General features: G+C 41.7%; 1 protein-coding gene across 6 annotated transcripts in view; it reads left to right on the forward strand.

The window, feature by feature from the left end:
* DCLK1 (doublecortin like kinase 1) overlaps positions 1-17,069 on the forward strand; it is a 373,078-nt gene that overhangs the window by 182,362 nt on the left and 173,647 nt on the right. For all 6 annotated transcript variants that reach the window (XM_021713540.1, XM_008060373.2, XM_008060372.2 and 3 more), the window contains exon 3: positions 2,145-2,244. In XM_021713540.1, the coding sequence (XP_021569215.1) occupies positions 2,145-2,244 (100 nt within the window). The remainder of the gene's footprint in view (positions 1-2,144; positions 2,245-17,069) is intronic.

The following is a 17,069-nucleotide window of genomic DNA, read 5'->3' on the forward strand; positions in this document are numbered from 1 at the left end:
TGGAAAATACCTGATTTTTTAATCCCTTTTTTGGAGTCGTGGTGTGCATTAGCACGTTAAGAGTTTGAGAAGTTGGAAAACAAACGAACCTGTTTACATTGGATAAACTCAGTATTCCCCACACCTCTTTGGCCTTAGAACTTTCTTTCGCACAAAATCTATTAATCATCCATCCACCCTTTAGGAAATACTGCTCTTTGGGATCTGAGGGAGAGCTCATGTCTTCCTTTTTGTATGTCTGTGCTCTGTGCTACCAGAACATAGTAGGCATTTTGTGAAGACTTGCTCATGTAAAATAAAAATGGCTGTGTGGGCTTGGCTGAAATGATGCCCATGTGGATAGGAGAAGCTGGGGTGTCATGAAGGTAAAAATGAACAGGGTAGGGTTGGAGTCAGAGGGAGAAGAGTGAAATGGGGAGTTGGTTTTGAATTCAGGGGGGCTTGTTTTTAAGCCAAGTAGCAGATCAGAGCTTCTGACACTGCTCATGAAGCCTTTTGGCCCATCTTCCTCAGTGATTACAATGTCCCCCATAAGTCACCCATGTTTTAAAGCTTTCACTGGTAGAATGAGCACTGACAACCATGGATATATCTCATTCTGCTTAATGTTGATTACTAAACTGTTACAGAAATTTCATTTTTAAACTCCAGCCAAGTGTTGATCTGTAAATGAGAGATTATTTGGAAAGTCAGTCTGAAGCCCACACATCATTTGGGGACTCTAAATAATACTGTGTTCTCTAAACTTACTACTCTAAGTCTTATAGCACATGGGATATGTCAGGGTAGTGCTACTAGGAATTGCCCAAAAACAAGACAATTAAAAGAGGAGCTACTCATAAACACAGGCCCAAAGCATCTGGCTCTCCAGAAAGGTCTGTTTCTGGTCCTCAAATATCCAGGGGAAAATGCTGTTAGACAGTCTGTGTTGGCCAGGCGCGGTGGCTGATGTCCGTAATCCCAGCACTTTGGGAGGCTGAAGCCGGTAGATTACTTGAGTCCAGGAGTTTGAGACCAGCCTGGGCAACATAGTAAAACCTCTTCTCTACAAAAAATAAGAAAAATTAATCGACATGGTGGCGGAAGGATGGCCTGATCCCAGGAGGTCGAGGCTACTATGGGCTGTGATTGTTGTGGTCATGATACTACACTATACTCTGGGTGACAGAGTGAGACCCTGACTCAAAAAAAAAAAAAAGCAAGAAAGAAATTCTGTGTCCTACAACTCTGAATAGGTGCCTTCAATCGACCACCTTATGATATGCCCAGTGGTCAAAGGGAATTGAAAATCGATTTTAAAAATCAGCAGTTATCCCAGGGTCCGTGTTATACATATTGTAAACAAAATACTATGCAACCTGTCCTAAGACAGAGAACAAGATGCTTGTGGAAAGTGTTCGTTTTAACCCCATTTACTTGTAAAATGACACTTAGCTCTCTTAAAGTTTTCTCATTGGACAATAAGTTGAACAAATTTGGAAAGGTCACTTTAAAACACTCTTTTGGCATGACAACAAGAAGTTGGGTAGCCTCGGAGTTCTAGAGTTGCTTGGGTGACGGATATACAGTGACTGTCATCTCTAAGTCTTAGCAATAACTTCGTTTCTTTATTATTCCTTTTATAAAGAGTTCCATTTTTCTTTCAACCGGAGGTAGAATGGATCCAAAGGAGATTACGTTCCCATTATGACAGAGCGTTTTTCTTCAGGGATGATCACGTGCATACAACAGCATCCATTACTAAAAAACATATTTGTTGTTAAAACCATATGCCGAGTTTTCCTGCTACCAAGGAGTATTACACTCAGAGGGGTAGAGGGGGACTCCATCTCCACATGTTGTGTGTGTTCAGTCTGTTGCAGAAACAAAGGGTTCTTGCCTCAGAGCCTATTGATATATCAAGTAATAAATGTGACAGTTACCGGGCCTATTTCCCTTCCCCGCCTTCCTGCAGAACTGAAACGGAACACGTTTCTTACGAGTAACAGATGCGGGGACCCCTCTTTTGAAATTCCTCGGGAGAAGCCACCCTGTTGATTCCATGAGGCTGGAGGTGGTTTTATGCAGACGTCGACTTGCTGGGATGTCTTGTTGTAATTGCTGTTCTGCCACCACTCGCTGAGTGCCCTGCTTTTCTCTTGTAGGTGATGTGCCTTCAGGACTTTTTTGGCGACGATGACATTTTTATTGCATGTGGACCGGAGAAGTTCCGTTACCAGGATGATTTCTTGCTAGATGAAAGTGGTAAGGAAAAAAAAAAAGTTCAAAACGGGGGGAAATTTGAGGCAGCTTTCTCAAATGAGCTGCACCAGGCCAAGATTATGTCAACTCCAAAGCTACCAAATCAGTTTCAGATCCTCACCCAGCATGTCTTTTCCATATCTTGAATTTCTTTGATTTTTTTGTTGTTGCTGTATAGAAAACAGATGAAATGATCATTGGAAAGGTTAAATTATTTAGAGTAAATTACGAATGGCCAATTTATAACCACTTAATAATGAAATTGATGTTTTATAGAAAACTGTGGGACAGATTGCATATTTTTAATTATATATTTTTCTCAAAATTTATGACCGAGGGATTTATAATCATAGAGTTGTTGAATATGTCTCCAAGCTCAGCTTTCATGTGGCCTCCTTTCATTCCTAGCTGGGCAAGTGGTTTGGTATCTGTTTTTTTTTTCCCCTTTAAATACTTCATAATTTGCATGTTATCAACATCTGTGAGATCAGAAAAAGATAGTAGCTTCCTTCCATTAAGATAAATGTAATCCTCTGTAATTAATAAAGATGGGACAATTTGAAGAGGGAAAGACGTCTTAGGAAATGAATATGAAAGTTTGTGACTTTAAGAATGATTCTTTGGATATTGTAAATCATTGAGAATCTTAATAATGTCACAGGTAATACTACTGTACCAAATAAGATTGTTATATAACAAGATCATTGTGCTTCTTGATAATATTACTTCTAACTTAATTAGGGAAAGATAGACAATTCAAACTGTGTCTAGCTAGAAATGATTTTTGAAGTGATAATGAACTTTTTGCTTAAATGAGTGCAGAAAAAGTGAATGAGTGAGTTTTTGGAAAAGTGCATGGACAACATTTGAACTCTGACAATAATGAGATACATCATGTGACATGCTCTCACCCTCACACTGCAGATGTAGGTTCAAATATGGTACCTATGTCATATGCATATGTATGTTTTCCAGGTATATGAATCTAGGCATACTGTAATTACTTCATATTTTAAAATGACTTAGGGTGTATAGGGAGGGATAAGAATATGAAAAAGTGTCCTTTAATCTTGAAAACTTCAAATGCCCAACCAATGTATATCTAGATGTGTCCTTTGAAAAGATTTATTTTGGTTTAAGGATCCTCACTGGAAGAGCAGTTGGGCATCTCTTTTCCTCTAAATACGTTTTCTCTAAGTACATTCCATCTTTATCTCTGATGGACGTGCCCTTTGGGGCACAGATTTAGATAAATATGTCACAGGTATAGTGTCCTCAAGGGAGGGCCTCTCCCACCCCACTTTTTTTTAAAGGAGAGGACAGCTTTGCCATTGTGTAGAACAGGTGAAAGTTAAGAATCAAACAGAAGAACTGACAGCACAGTTTTGAGAAGAATAAACTGTCTTGACTTTCAATTTAAAGAAAATAGCTGCTGGTGATAGAAAGGTTCGAGAGACCAGATGTGTTCTGAAATGAAAGTTCGTTGTTACTTTGACATAGAAAACAACCTGTCGAAGTCAAGCTGGAATACAGCTCAGTTTCAGATCATCTGAGTTGGCCACGGGCTCCCAGGCCCTTGGGTCTGTGTCTAGCCTCCAGGTGGAATTGGGGCTGCCTCTCCCACCTGGAGGGCTTCCTAAGCCCAGGCAACTGGGCTTCCCCTCCCCCCGCAGGTAGTGGGCTCCTCCCTCCCACCCCCACACCACAGGATGCCACAGCCTACTTCATCCATGTGAACCGACGGGCAAGTGGACAGTCTGAGAAGTACAACAAAAAATGCCAGAAAATCCTTGCAGTTTCCCATTAGAATCCTTTCTCATTAGAAAGCATACAAGCTGGGCTCAGTGGCTCAGCCTGTAATCCCGTGCCTTTGGGAGGCTGAGGTGAGTGGATTGCCTGAGCCCACGGGTTCGAGACCTGCCTGGGCAGCGAGACCTCATCTCTACAATAAATCAAAAAACCAGCCGGGCATGGTAGCACATGCCTGTAATTCCGGCTACTTGGGAGGCTGAGGCAGAAGGATCGCCAGAGCCCAGCAGGTCAAGGCAGCGGTGGCCGGGAGCGGCCACTGCACTCCAGTCTGGGCGACAGAGTGAGACTCCAACTCAGAAAAAAAAAAAGAAAGCACACAGATAACAGAAATGTACAAGTGATCACACACACACACACACACACACACACACCCCAGGACACCTTGCTCACCTTTTGTGCTCTGACCCTCCAAAGGACCACCTCAGAGTACTTTGATGAGAACTCTCATCCTCTCCCTTGTTGGATATTCCCTGACCATTTCTTCATGTGAAATAAGTACATCTGCTGAGTAAAGATGTCCTCCTCCGTTCTAAAAGAAACATGTGGCTAAGGAAGGGAAGCGGTTGGGTAGAAAAGGAATCTAAATTGAGATTTTATTTCCTTGGATGAACTTACCTCGAGACTAAATTCACACGTTGACAACTGCAATCTTCCTGTTGCTTGTACAGCTTGTTCTAGTGCTAATGTATTAACATTTGAATTTTTTAAAAAGTGCCCCAGGCGTGATTTAGTCCAGCTTATCTGTACTTGCTAAATGGCATTTGCACATCGATGCTTCATTTGGACTGTCCCACAGTGGCTTCCTTAAAGGGGTGTCCGCCAGGGGTGGGAGCAGTCATGTTCAGAATTGATACCTGTGAGGCAATATGTGTCTGTTGTGTGACGCCACCCGGTTTGCAGTATTTTGTAATGGCGGCCCTATGAAACGAATCCAGGGTCTGAGCAAAAACATGGAAATTTAAGGTGATGCCTATTTCACATCAGAATCGACTTAGGAATTGGTCGATGAAAAACAAGAAAGTTCTTAGCAAAGTCAAAAGAGAGAAAATTGGGATGTGCTGCTCCTGAACTATGGTCAATTTAATGGCTGCGAGAAGTGGCCTCTTGCCTCCAGGCAGCACTTTTATCTTGTCTTTCAAAATTAAGCCAGCTCCCAGCATGTTCAGGATGATCTAATTACTGCGAGGAAAGCTCCAGGGGAGTCTCTTAAGGTCCTTCCAAGGAGTAGTTGTGCCATTACAGTTGTTTGTTTCATGGGGTCCCGTTGGAGCCGGTCAATATCAGAAACTGCCAGGGAGTCTCCTTCTACCCCTAAAGTTTGCACATCAAAATGTGACCATTTTAGCAATGTTGTCACCCATCAATGGAGTCTTAGCTCCTTGGAAATGGTGGCCAGAGTACTACTGATGGAGACAGAGAGGCGGGCAGGTCATTCCCTTGCTCGGCAGGGAAAATGTCACATTGGAGACAGGAAGGTCCATATGGTTTTGCTTACATGTTGATGACTAGCTGACAAGCTTGTGATCTGTTGCCATTAAAAAGCGACAAGATGTTGCTGGGAAATGGAACAGTGAACTCCTGGGTGATAAGGCTGACACTGGAGGTGGGCAAGTTTGTCCAAGCCTGCCCCTAGCCTCCAAGCCAACACTTCCAGACCTGTTTGACCATTTTCCTCCCCCTCTCCTGGAAGCTCACCCCTGCTATCTACTGTCTTCTGCTCTAAATGCCTCTTGTCCTCTCGTTAGACTCTCTAAAGATCTTTCTTGTTTTTTGTTTTGTTTTCTCAAACTTGCTTCTTCCAAGTTTCTTTAATTTTCTTTTTCTTTCTTTTTTGTTTTTCTGTTGCCCAGGCTGGAGTGAAGTGGCACAATTATGGCTTACCATAGCCCCTGCCTCCTGGGCTCAAGCGATCTTCTGCCTCAGCCTCCCGAGTAGCTGAGTTTGGTGCACACCACCATGCCCTGCAAATTTTTTTTTATTTTTTGTAGAAACAAGGCCTCACTATGTTGTGTAGGCCAGTCTCAAACTTCTGGGCTCACATGATCCTCCCTCCTTGGCTCTCAAAGTGCTGGGATTACAGGTGTGAGCCACCGTACCCGACCACCTCTTCCAAGTTTCTGATGGTTGTTGGCAGTCCTCGACATTCCTTGGCTTGTGGCAGCACCGCCAAAATCTCTGCCTCTGTCTTGATGTGACCCTCTTCACTGTATGGCAGTATGCCTGCTTACATTTTCTTTTTCCTGTAAGGATACCAGTTATTGGATCAGAGCCCACCATAATCCAGTGTGACCTCATCTTAACTTGAAACATCTGCAAAGACCCTGTTTCTAAATGAGATCCCATTCACAGGTACTGGGAGTTAGGACTTGAACTTATCTTTTTGGGGGGACAAAATTTAATCTACAACAGGCACAGCTGGGAGCTGTTCAGACTTATTTGAACTTGGGTTGCAAGTAAACTGATTGTTATTTTTTATTTGGATCTGTCTCCAGGTTTGTACAGTTACAGCATTATTTTTGTTAGTAGAATATATCAATAGTAGGACTGTGATTGGGCGTCTCCTCATCTGATCCTTCATGGTTAGGGTTTCTCACCTGGTGGATTGCAGAGATGCTGTCGGACAGTCCGTGAATTTCAGCAGTTGACAGAACTCCTCTTGCAATTCCTTTTGCTGAGATGAAAGTGTGTGGTCTGACGGGTGTTGGTGGTGATATTTCCAATGGATTGGATGACCCTGCCCACAAGGTACTAATGTATAGGTCGATGTCCAAGGTACTGGAGGAGATCTCTACTGGAATTGGCCCATAAAGCCCCTGAAGCTGGTGCCCTGTTCACTGAGGGTCACACCATAGGGTTCTGCTTTGAACACAGCGTGGTTTGGCATGATTGGAAATGTCCATTTGAAACCATTAGGAAGGGAGCTAATATGGTCAAAGGCAGAACAAGGATTTGCAAAGCTTTGAACAAGATGGATTATATCTGAGAATATGAAATTGAATTGGTATGACAAAAAGTTGTGCTTAGGGTTAGAAGGGTGGGAGTGGGGGAAACGGAGAGAGAGGCCAACCCTACAAGCTTAGTCAAGAACAGTGTAGTTTTCACAGCAGCACATTTGAAAATTACTTTTGCTTGACTGCAGGCTTGGGTCATTTACTGTATGTGTTATAGGTGTATCATGTGCTCTGTTGTAAAATGCTTCTGCCTCTCTGACTAGAGATGGCAAATGTAGACTGAAAAAACTAAAGTTAAAAATGTATTATTTAACATTCACAAAACTAAGTAATGATATAAGAAATGCAAATAAGATTTTGAATGGCTTTTCTATGAGTTTGTTATGTTTATTCCTCTTTAAGTTATTAAAGCACAAAACTGCGATAAATTTGGGACATAGTCAGGTGTGGTGGCTCAAACCTGTCGTCCCAGCACTTTGGGAGGCCGAGGCGAGAGGATTGCCTGAGCCCAGGGGTTCAAGACCCACTTGAGCAATTTGGCGAGACCTCGTCTCTACAATAAATAAAAAAATTAGCCAGGTATGGTAGCATGTGCCAATAGTTCCAGCTACTTGGAAGGCTGAGGCAGAAGGATTGCCGGAGTCCAGCAGGTCGAGGATGTGGTGGCTGTGAACGTGCCACTGCACTCCAGCCTGGGCGACCAGAGTGAGACTCCCATTAAAAAAAAAAGACTTTTGGAACATGGTATGTGTATGTGCATGTGTATGCGTGTACACGTGCGTGCATTCCTAGTGCCCTCTCTCTGGGAAATACCAGTCCAGCTTATCTCTGCACTAGACAGACGTGTCTGAAATACAGTGCTCTTCCTGGGTATTTGATTCTATAACAAACATTTCCTCACCTTCTCTTATAGTCCTCCATGGTGTGGGGTACCCAGGATCCACCTGGTAAATATTTCTAGAAATCTGTCATCCTGACCACTCAGGATGGTTCTAAGTGAAATAAGACAGAAGCTGCATCTAGCACCATTTACCACAGAGTACTGATTGCTTTCCCTAACTCTGGGTGATAAGAATAAAGGGCTAGAACCTAGAAGAGTAGAAAGAGTACTGTCATAATGGAACAACATTAGAAGACATAGATCTCATCTAAGCTCCATGTTCACCTTGCTGTGTGGTCTTTATAGCTCCAAACCTGCTTCCTATTCTGTGAAACACCTTTTTTTTTTCTTCCCTGGGTCGTAATGGACCTTAAATGAGACAATAAATGTCAAAGCACGTTCAAAACTGTGTTCCTTATTATTTGGTGCATGATGTCGGTGAATGACACCTCAGCTGAAATATACCACCTAGTGAATTGCAGCTGGACTCAGCCATGTAGATTCATTTGGCAGGACTTAATTGGAGGCAGATGACATTGAGACTTGCTTTTGGTACTCTCTGGAACAAGAAAATGATTGCTCTTTCTTTTTTCCACTCTTAGCTTTTGTTCCTGTGGTAGAGGTGAGAGGGAATCACGGGTTCTTTGAAGATATCCACTCTTCTCTAGAGGGAATCTCTGAAAGATAAAAGCAAACACATTTAGAAGAACCCATCAGACTTCTAAAACTGATGGCATTCAGAAGTCCTAGTCCTTGAGAAATGTCTTCTTCTCTTCATTCCCAAGTTGATTTGGTTCAGAAGGATCTCTGATGGCCCTGCCTCTTTTCTGAGGCTGGTGATGCTAGGAAACCAGAAGGTCATTGGCAACACCAGAAGATGCTCAGAGTCGGGACAAAGACCACGGCTCCTCACACGAGCGTCTCCTCACAAAGTGGTTTTCAAACCACTGTTGACAAAATCCGTGCTTTCTTTCGCTAACACAATTGTTTTATTCAGTAAGCTAAGCTGGTTTACTATGTATCAGGCAGTGCAAGGTATGCTATGTATATAATAACTGTAGAGGGCAACACTTACATAATATATGACCCTTCATATTGCTTATGTCTAAAGATAAGCAGAGGATCCTAGATACTAAACTTTAATCCAGAATATGAAATATTGCTTATCGTTCTAGTAGATTTTATTTCTTAGGAAAAATATTATAGTAAAATGACTAATGTTTCACAATAGACTGAAACCTCTGTGTAGATTTAAGTTTTAATTGGATTATAAGGCCAGTTTGCAATGCATCTGTGGGCAGATTTCTTTAAGATGCGTGGTACTTGCTGGTGCTGGAATATTTTATTGTTTCAATAGATGTTAATTCTACAGTTTTTATTTTAAAGAAACACTATAGTCATCTTATTGAATAATTGCAAGTTTGAGTGACATTTCATTGTCTTTTTAGAGAAAAATATAAAATTGGGCATGATCGTTCCTGATTGCATTGATTTGTAGAATTCCACAGTGTTTGAGATAGAGAGTTTTGGGGCTTTTGTCTGTTTCATGTGCCGAATAGAGAGGACATTGGCTAACATGCTTAGCTCTTGTCAACTAAGTTCCCATTTACCATCAAGTGGTGGAAAGGCTACAGGGGGTTCTGGGGACTTTCTCTACCATAGCTATCTTTTAGTTCATGCATAAATATAAAGTGTCCCAGAACATAGTGATATTTCAACTTTAATCGACTGCCAAGCTATGGAAACCTTAAAGTATTGTACCCTGGAGACAGAATCTAACTCAGGCACAAGCTAGTTCCTTTGCTACAAATAGATAATTTTCTACTTAGGAAATCAAGGCATTGCATAACACATGCAATCTTTTCTATACATTTTCTCTTGCAGTCCTCACGGGCTCTTTTTACTGTATTCAGTAACAGTGACACATGAATCATTGATGTGGAAAACTCTACGAAATTGAATATCAATCCTAAAATCTCCTCAGCATTCCAATAGTTGTTTTTTTCATCTTCATCTAAAACCCTCTGTTGACGGGCAGCTTACAACTGTATAAGAAGGCCAATTCCACTGTCCACAAGGGCTGATCTTTAACAATTTCTGAAAATAAAAAGCCCAAATTAGTCACTCTGCATCATATACTCTGTGGTCCTGGTCCTGGCCACCCACTGCCCTCATTCTTAGATGGCCTTCCTCCTAGTTCTCCAGGATGATCCAAGCCAATCACTGTAAGCTGTTTTATTTCCTTTCTTTCTAAACCAAAATTTCCCCATATCTTCCCTCACCTTCTTCCCTGCTGTCTTCATTTTTCAGAGGAAGAAGAGTCTCTCTTCCTTTCTCAAAGCCATGATGGTGCTCTTGACTTTGTCTTCTCTCTTTCTCTTTCCTGTTATTCTTGTGGATTTGTTGTTTTACGCTGTCTTCACTGTCTCTTTCTTCTCAGTCCTCAGCCAGGCCCAAATTCCTCTCATCCCAACAGAGCCTTCAGTCATCTTTGTCATCTCCTCAAACTACAGTGCCTTTCTTTCTTTGCCAAACTACCAAATAATAACAACTACAACAACAATAGTAATAATAATAAAATCACTGTCCCCGTAGCCTTCACTTCCTCATCCTATCTCATTTTTTATACTTTTGGGTAACTGGTACATTGAACACACAAGAATTATGGGGTCTTATCTGTTTTTTAAAAAAATTACCCCCTGCTGTCCTTTTAAATATATGTAGTAGTGGAAGTTCTTCTGCCATTGGACAGCACCTCAGCCATCCCAAGATTGTTCTGGCCCCTCCTAAGTTAACAAAACGGTGTTTTGGGCTCTTCTAACTACAGATTACCATCTCAATTCAGAAGTGAAAATATCAAGCCCCACGTGCTAGTCTTTCAAAATTGAAGTTCTTTTCCCATGCCTGTCTAGAGCCCTATGTAGTGAGTTTCCTTCTCTGAGGGACAGGATGGGGAAGGTTTGATGCCTTCTCTCCTTGTCTCTTCCCTCCTCTTTGCTGTTTGATTCCCTCCAGGATTGGAATGGGGATGGGGGTGTGTGGGAGCCAGGATGATGAGAAGAGGGAAGAGGAAAGTCCTTACTTGACTGCTCTGTTGTAGGATAGCTTGAATTCTCTGGGCCAGCGATTGTTATTTAGAAGCCAACTTCTCTTACGGGTGTTCGCATGGGTTCTTCAGGGACGCTCAGTGGGAACATTCCATTCTTCTTCACTGATGTGATCAGTTCAGTTTTTTCCAGCTTTGGCTGTGTCTCTCTTGGTCCTTATTTTCTAAAGCTCTCCCCGTTAGCCTCAGATGATCCTATTGGGAAGAATTTAAATGAGCTCTGTGCCAACTCACACCCAAAGATCCATCAGAACACTCATGCATCCTTTACCCTCAACAACAAGCTACCCAATAAGCCCCCTTTAGTCTGCTGCCAAAGGCTCCCAGGTGAACGCCAAACATGTAAACACTGCTCTGTTTTTTCAATATTTCACCTCTGTCTGAAGAGCACACTGGCCAAGCACTTCCAGTTTGCCAGTGAAGACCCTGTTGAAGGGCACAGGAACATCTCTCCTCTTTTGGAATGATGGAATTCACAGCACAGCTCTCTCTAAAGAAATCCTTCCCAGAGACCCCCTCTCTCTCCAACTTAAGTCTTTTATGTCCTCGAAGTGAGTAAGAAGACTAAAGCCTGCAACTGTTTATATCTGCTTTGAAACTTCTGGAAGGTGATCCATCTCACAATTCACTTTGGCATCTGATACACAACTCCCTGGAGTCTGGGTGACACTTCCGTTTAGAATCCTATTACAAGTAGCTTCTGTTCCTGCCGTATGTAGTAATTCCACTAAACAAGTATAACCTTCAAATCATTAGATCCTACATTCTCTCTTTATTTTCTTCTTTATTCTCCTTGACTTCTTTGTAGCATTTGACATTTTTGAGGATTCTCTCCTTGAATTCTCTCCCCTTGATTTTCATAGTGTCTCACTGGTCTTGGTCTTCTGCCTGCTTCTTTGACTACCCCCAAGCTCCTTTCAGGTTTGCTTTTCTGCCATATATCCCCTAATAATTGTTCCCTAAGTTTCATTTCTTTTTTTCTACTTAATTAATCTCTTTTCCTAGCCAAGTTCATCTAATTTAATGGCTTCAGCAATGATGGTTGTGGTAGACAGTGATAGTGACAAATGGCAACCAGATGGAATGCAATAAGCAAAGCCTTTGAAGTATGTATAATTTTCCCCAATTTACAATTAAGGAAATTAAGCCTTAAAGATGATAAATAATTTGTTCAAGGCCACACAGCTAGTATTGAAGGCAGAGGTCAAGCCCAAGTTTGTTTATGTTTGACAACACACTCTTGACCTCTAAATGTGCCTCCTCTCACATCTCTGCCTCTAGCCCTGACTCCTCTCATGAACTCCAGAACCATAATTCCACCTTTCTGTTATGATCCTCCCTATGACTATTCCACAACCTCTTGAAAGTCCACACACCCAACAGCTAAACTCATCATCTTCCTGGTCCACTTTCTTCCTCCTTCTGTGTTTCCTGTACTGGCTCATGGCATCAGCATTCTCCTCAACACAAAGGTTGCAGAACATGAACTTGACCTTTACTCACTCCTCTTCTTCACTCGCCCTAGCCAGGATTTTGTCTTCCTGCCTTCCATTGCTGCCATTATCTTAGATCAGTTCCCCATCATCTCTGGCTCAGACTCATACAGATGTTTTAACTGGCATTTCTTAGTTGTGGTTTTTAATTTTTCCACACCGTGTTGGAACACAGAAAGATTCTTTTGGATTCATTCACGTAGCCCTCCAATGCCCACAGACTTTGTAGCATGCCATTCTAGCATAGTGTAAGGTGACTGTTGAATCTTTCTAGCTGTTAGCATTGTTTTATTCCTCCTCTGCACCCGGCCACAGTATTATTTGTTACATATATCATTTTTCCCAAAGCCATTTATTATCAGTGTTTCCACCTTTGCTCATACTGTCCCATTAATGTGATACATTCTTCTTCCCCTCTCCCTTCCCTACCCACCAGACTCCCTCTTGTTTTTTGAAGTTCAATTCAAAAGTTGCCATCTTTGTAAAGCCTTTACCCATCTACTCAATCTCCATCAATTTCTGATTTCTTATTCTTTATTTCGGCTCTTTGCACTTTTCTTTATTATAACATTTTGTTAATTCTGCCTTGTGTTACGGGTTTTTCTAAAAAACAAAAAGCACCATTTTTGTGAATATTTATCATATTTAATTCTCAGGAAACCTCTGCAGTGTCACTTTACAAATAAAGAAAGCCAAGTTAAGAGAAGTTAAGACACAGCCCAAGGTCACCGTGTTAGTCAGTGTTCTTCAGAGAAACAGAACCAATAGGATACATATATATACAAAACAAGAGAACCAACAGTGAAGATCCCAGTACAAGGGCAGGAAGTGAGATGTCCACCTCAAGCAGTGAGACAGAACAGAAGGGGAAGAATCTCTCCTCCATCAGACTTTTGTTCTATTTAGGCCCTCATGGATTGGATGAGGCCTGCCTCACTGGAGAGGGTGGTCTGCTTTACTGAGTCTACTAATTCTAATGCTAATCTCATCCAGAAATATCCTCGCAGACACACCCAGAAATATGTTTAACCAGGGCACCCCCGTAGCCCAGTCAAGTAGACACATAAAATCAGCCATCACAGTCACATACCCAGTGGGTAACAGAGTTGATATGAAAACTGAAGATTGCAGATTCTGCATTTTATCTTACTTAATTGTAAGTGCCTTGAGGTTGGTCCTGGTGTACTATAATCTCTATATCTCACAGCACCTGTCAGGGTGCTGTGAATGTAGTCAGGGCCCAGAAAATATTAGCTAAATCAGAAGGAATCTACTTGTTAACACTTGTTGCTTGAGGGCTGCAGCCTGGTACTTTCCAAGAGCTGGTTTTTTCCAGGCAATGTTTCTTCAACTATTTCTTTTAAGGCCACCCTAGTATCCTGCTTACCCTTCCCTGGATACGTTTCTGGTGTCCAGTGCTGGATATTGGCTAGCAACATCCTCCTTAAAGTGACACCCAGAACTGAACTCAGTTTACCTTGGGGGCCTCAAAGAGCACCGAGAATACAAATTTATTCGATAGAAACTTCAAAGTGGCGCAAAGGCAGCCTAACAGTGTCTGTGGCTTCTTTTTGCCATTGCCAAGCAATGCAGTCTCATGGTTAGCTTTTGGCCAGCTGAACTCTCTGGGGCTTTCTGACATGATGTCAAGCCAGGTCCTACTTGTTTAACTTCCATCCAGTGCTTTAATTGTATTCATGCCAGATAGTCATCAATTCTGGCCACTTTAGAGTCCTGAGCATCCAAATTCTGCCTGAGGATAAACAATGGCAGAGAAGAGAGTTGAAATAAGGTCTGTCTGATTTCCAGGCCCTTGCTCTTCCACTAAGTTCTGCTGTAGGGGGCCTGTCTAGACAAAGACCAACATAGCTGCCTAAAAGCTGTCTGATAAAATTTTAAAAAGATTTGAAAAGCTACGTTTCCTTGTAGATGGCAATGGCTGGGTGCTTTAGGTTCAATGTCCAGCTTTATCTGGGTCACTCTGTGTCTGCATCTGGGTAATGAACTGTTAAAAGATAAACTCAGTGACATTCACTCTATTTAGAGATAGTCTTGCTTGTTGCCCAGGCTGGAGTGCAGTGGTGCAATCATAGCTCACTGCAGCCCTGAAATCCTGGGCGCAAGTAATCCTCCTGCCTCAGCCTCCTGTGTAAGTGGGACTACAGGCACATGCCACCAAACCCAACTAATTTTAAAGAGTTTATTTGAGCAGACAGTGATTCATGAGTTGGGCAGCACAAATCAAAAACTCTTTGGCCTCCAACGAAGAGGCTTTATAAGGTGAACATTGAAGCAAGGCAGAGAAAATATGTGATTGGGTCGAGTAGAGTAGTAGCTTTATTGGGATCATTCCGGTGGGGAGTTGCTCACTAGAAATTAGCTGGCAGTTCTGACTGGTTAAACATAAGTTTCCTTTTACTTTCTACACCAAGTTGAGTTTGCCATCTCAACCTAATGAACTACCAATGAACATTTAAAAAAAAAAAAAGGCCTACAGAGGAAGACAACAGATTATTTTGTCTCTTGAACTGACCCACATACCCTGAGTACAGGAGGGAAATTTAGAACCTTCCTTTGAATGTGGCTTCATGGGAGGAACCTCTGTTTTTGTTCCTCTTTGAAATCTGCCCATTTATTTCCCCACATCAAGCATGTGTTGAGAGCCTACTACACATTAAGGATTCCTGGGTTTAAACAATAACAATAAAAAAATTCTGGGAAGTTAAATATCTCGTTACAGGAAAGCAGATGAAATGAAAATCCCTGTGGAAGATATTTGATGTGAAGCTGATTTTAATAATCTGCTGTGTATGTGGATATAGCCTGTCTTTATAGATTCTCATTATTGTAAGTGTTCTGAATAACTAAAATATAATAAGATAATCATATCCTATGACTCTTCATCACCTAAAACACTGTCTTCTCTTAACAGCTCTGGAAAATAAACACATGGATAAGCTTTTAGTAAAAAAAAAAAAAAGGTTGTGTGGGTGACATCTTCATGTTTCAATAGGTGGAATCACTGAAAACATGAGTCTCAGTTTTCTTGGAAACCTAAAACAGATATAAAGAAGAGTTTATCTAAATTCAAATAAATTCTAGTCAAATAATCAGAGGACAAAGCCAAAGAAAAGAATCAGCCTTGTGGAGAAATGTCAGCAGTTGAACTAAAGGAATCCATGCGTGTTAGCTCAGGGGAAGGGAGTAAGGAGAGGCAACCATTGTCAGAAGGTCAAGGTGAAAGCTAGCTCGTCTTGCTAAAGACAAAAACCAATCTTTACATGTAGTTTCATTATGAAGGTACTCTCGGGCCAGTTGCTTCTGTGACTGCCTTTTGTTCACTGGTGGGTGTTCCACCAACAGCTGGGACACCTCAGTGAAATGACCAGAGACCTTTCTACCTAACTGTCAACAACTGAGGTTATAAACCTCTTGAGATTATTAGCTCTGGAGAAAAACATTCTTCTTTTATAGGTCTGCCCTTCAACCTGAATGTCACCTTAGCCAAATGTATGTTTCAGTACCTTCTTTTGTTTGTTTCTTTCACATGTGACAGCCTTCCAAAAGAATTATTCCAAGAATACCATTAGAAGTCGGAAGATTTGTATATATATATTTCAAACCTATGGAAAAATGAGTACTGTTGCTTCTTTTTGCTCAAGAGAGATAGAAAATGTCACCATATGCAATGGGGTTCCCAAATATGCAAATTAGGATAACTTAATATACTATGTAGGAGGGCTTATAGGCAATTAACATGAATTCAGTTCATTATATCACAGGAGTCTGGTCTCATAGTATATGTATATACGTGCATGTAGGTGTGTATTCGGCTTGTTTCAACTAATATTAAGTGAATATTTGGCTGTGTCAGGCACTATTCTTTGCAGATAACAGTGAACTAAAGAGAGAAAAATTCTTGCCCACATAGAGCTTACATCCTATCAGAGGAATATACTGATTAAAAAACAATTAACATACAAAGTCATAAGCAAATTACCTAGTGTATCAGAAGGCTAATACTATGGAGAGTGAAATAGGGAAAGGAGAAAAGGAGTGTATGGGAAGGCATGGCATGGGTGGAAGACATCAGTAAGAAGAGGACGTTTGAGCAAAGGTCCCAGAGGAAGAATGCTCCAGACAGAGGGAGCAGTTAGTGCAAAGGGCCTAGGTGGGAGGGTGCCTGGCATGTCCCCATGCAGAACTCTGTAGAGGCTCAGAGGGACTTGTGGCATGAATCACTAGAAATGTATATAACACAAAATCCCTTTCATTTGCTTCTCGAGTGTATGTTATATTCCATGTTATCTATATTTCCTTCTGAGAGCTCACTTGGGAACTGGGCTTCTTTTGCTCAACAGAATTAAAGTTGAAAGGACTTTAAGGAGTTTCTAGCTGAGGTCTTCCATTTCACATGTGAGGAAGCCAATGCCCAAAGTCAACCAGCTGCTTAATGCTACAGGAGAGGCCTGAAGCTTCTAATTTCTAGACTGACTTCTGGGAGGGGCTCCTTCCGTTGTGAGAGGTTGCATCATTTAGTCGGGACATCAGCATCAGCCTCAAATGCACCCTCAGAAGAGCACCAG

Source organism: Carlito syrichta, unplaced genomic scaffold, assembly GCF_000164805.1.
Source record: "Carlito syrichta isolate Samal-C Ts95f unplaced genomic scaffold, Tarsius_syrichta-2.0.1 Scaffold304601, whole genome shotgun sequence".
Lineage (NCBI taxonomy): Eukaryota > Metazoa > Chordata > Mammalia > Primates > Tarsiidae > Carlito > Carlito syrichta.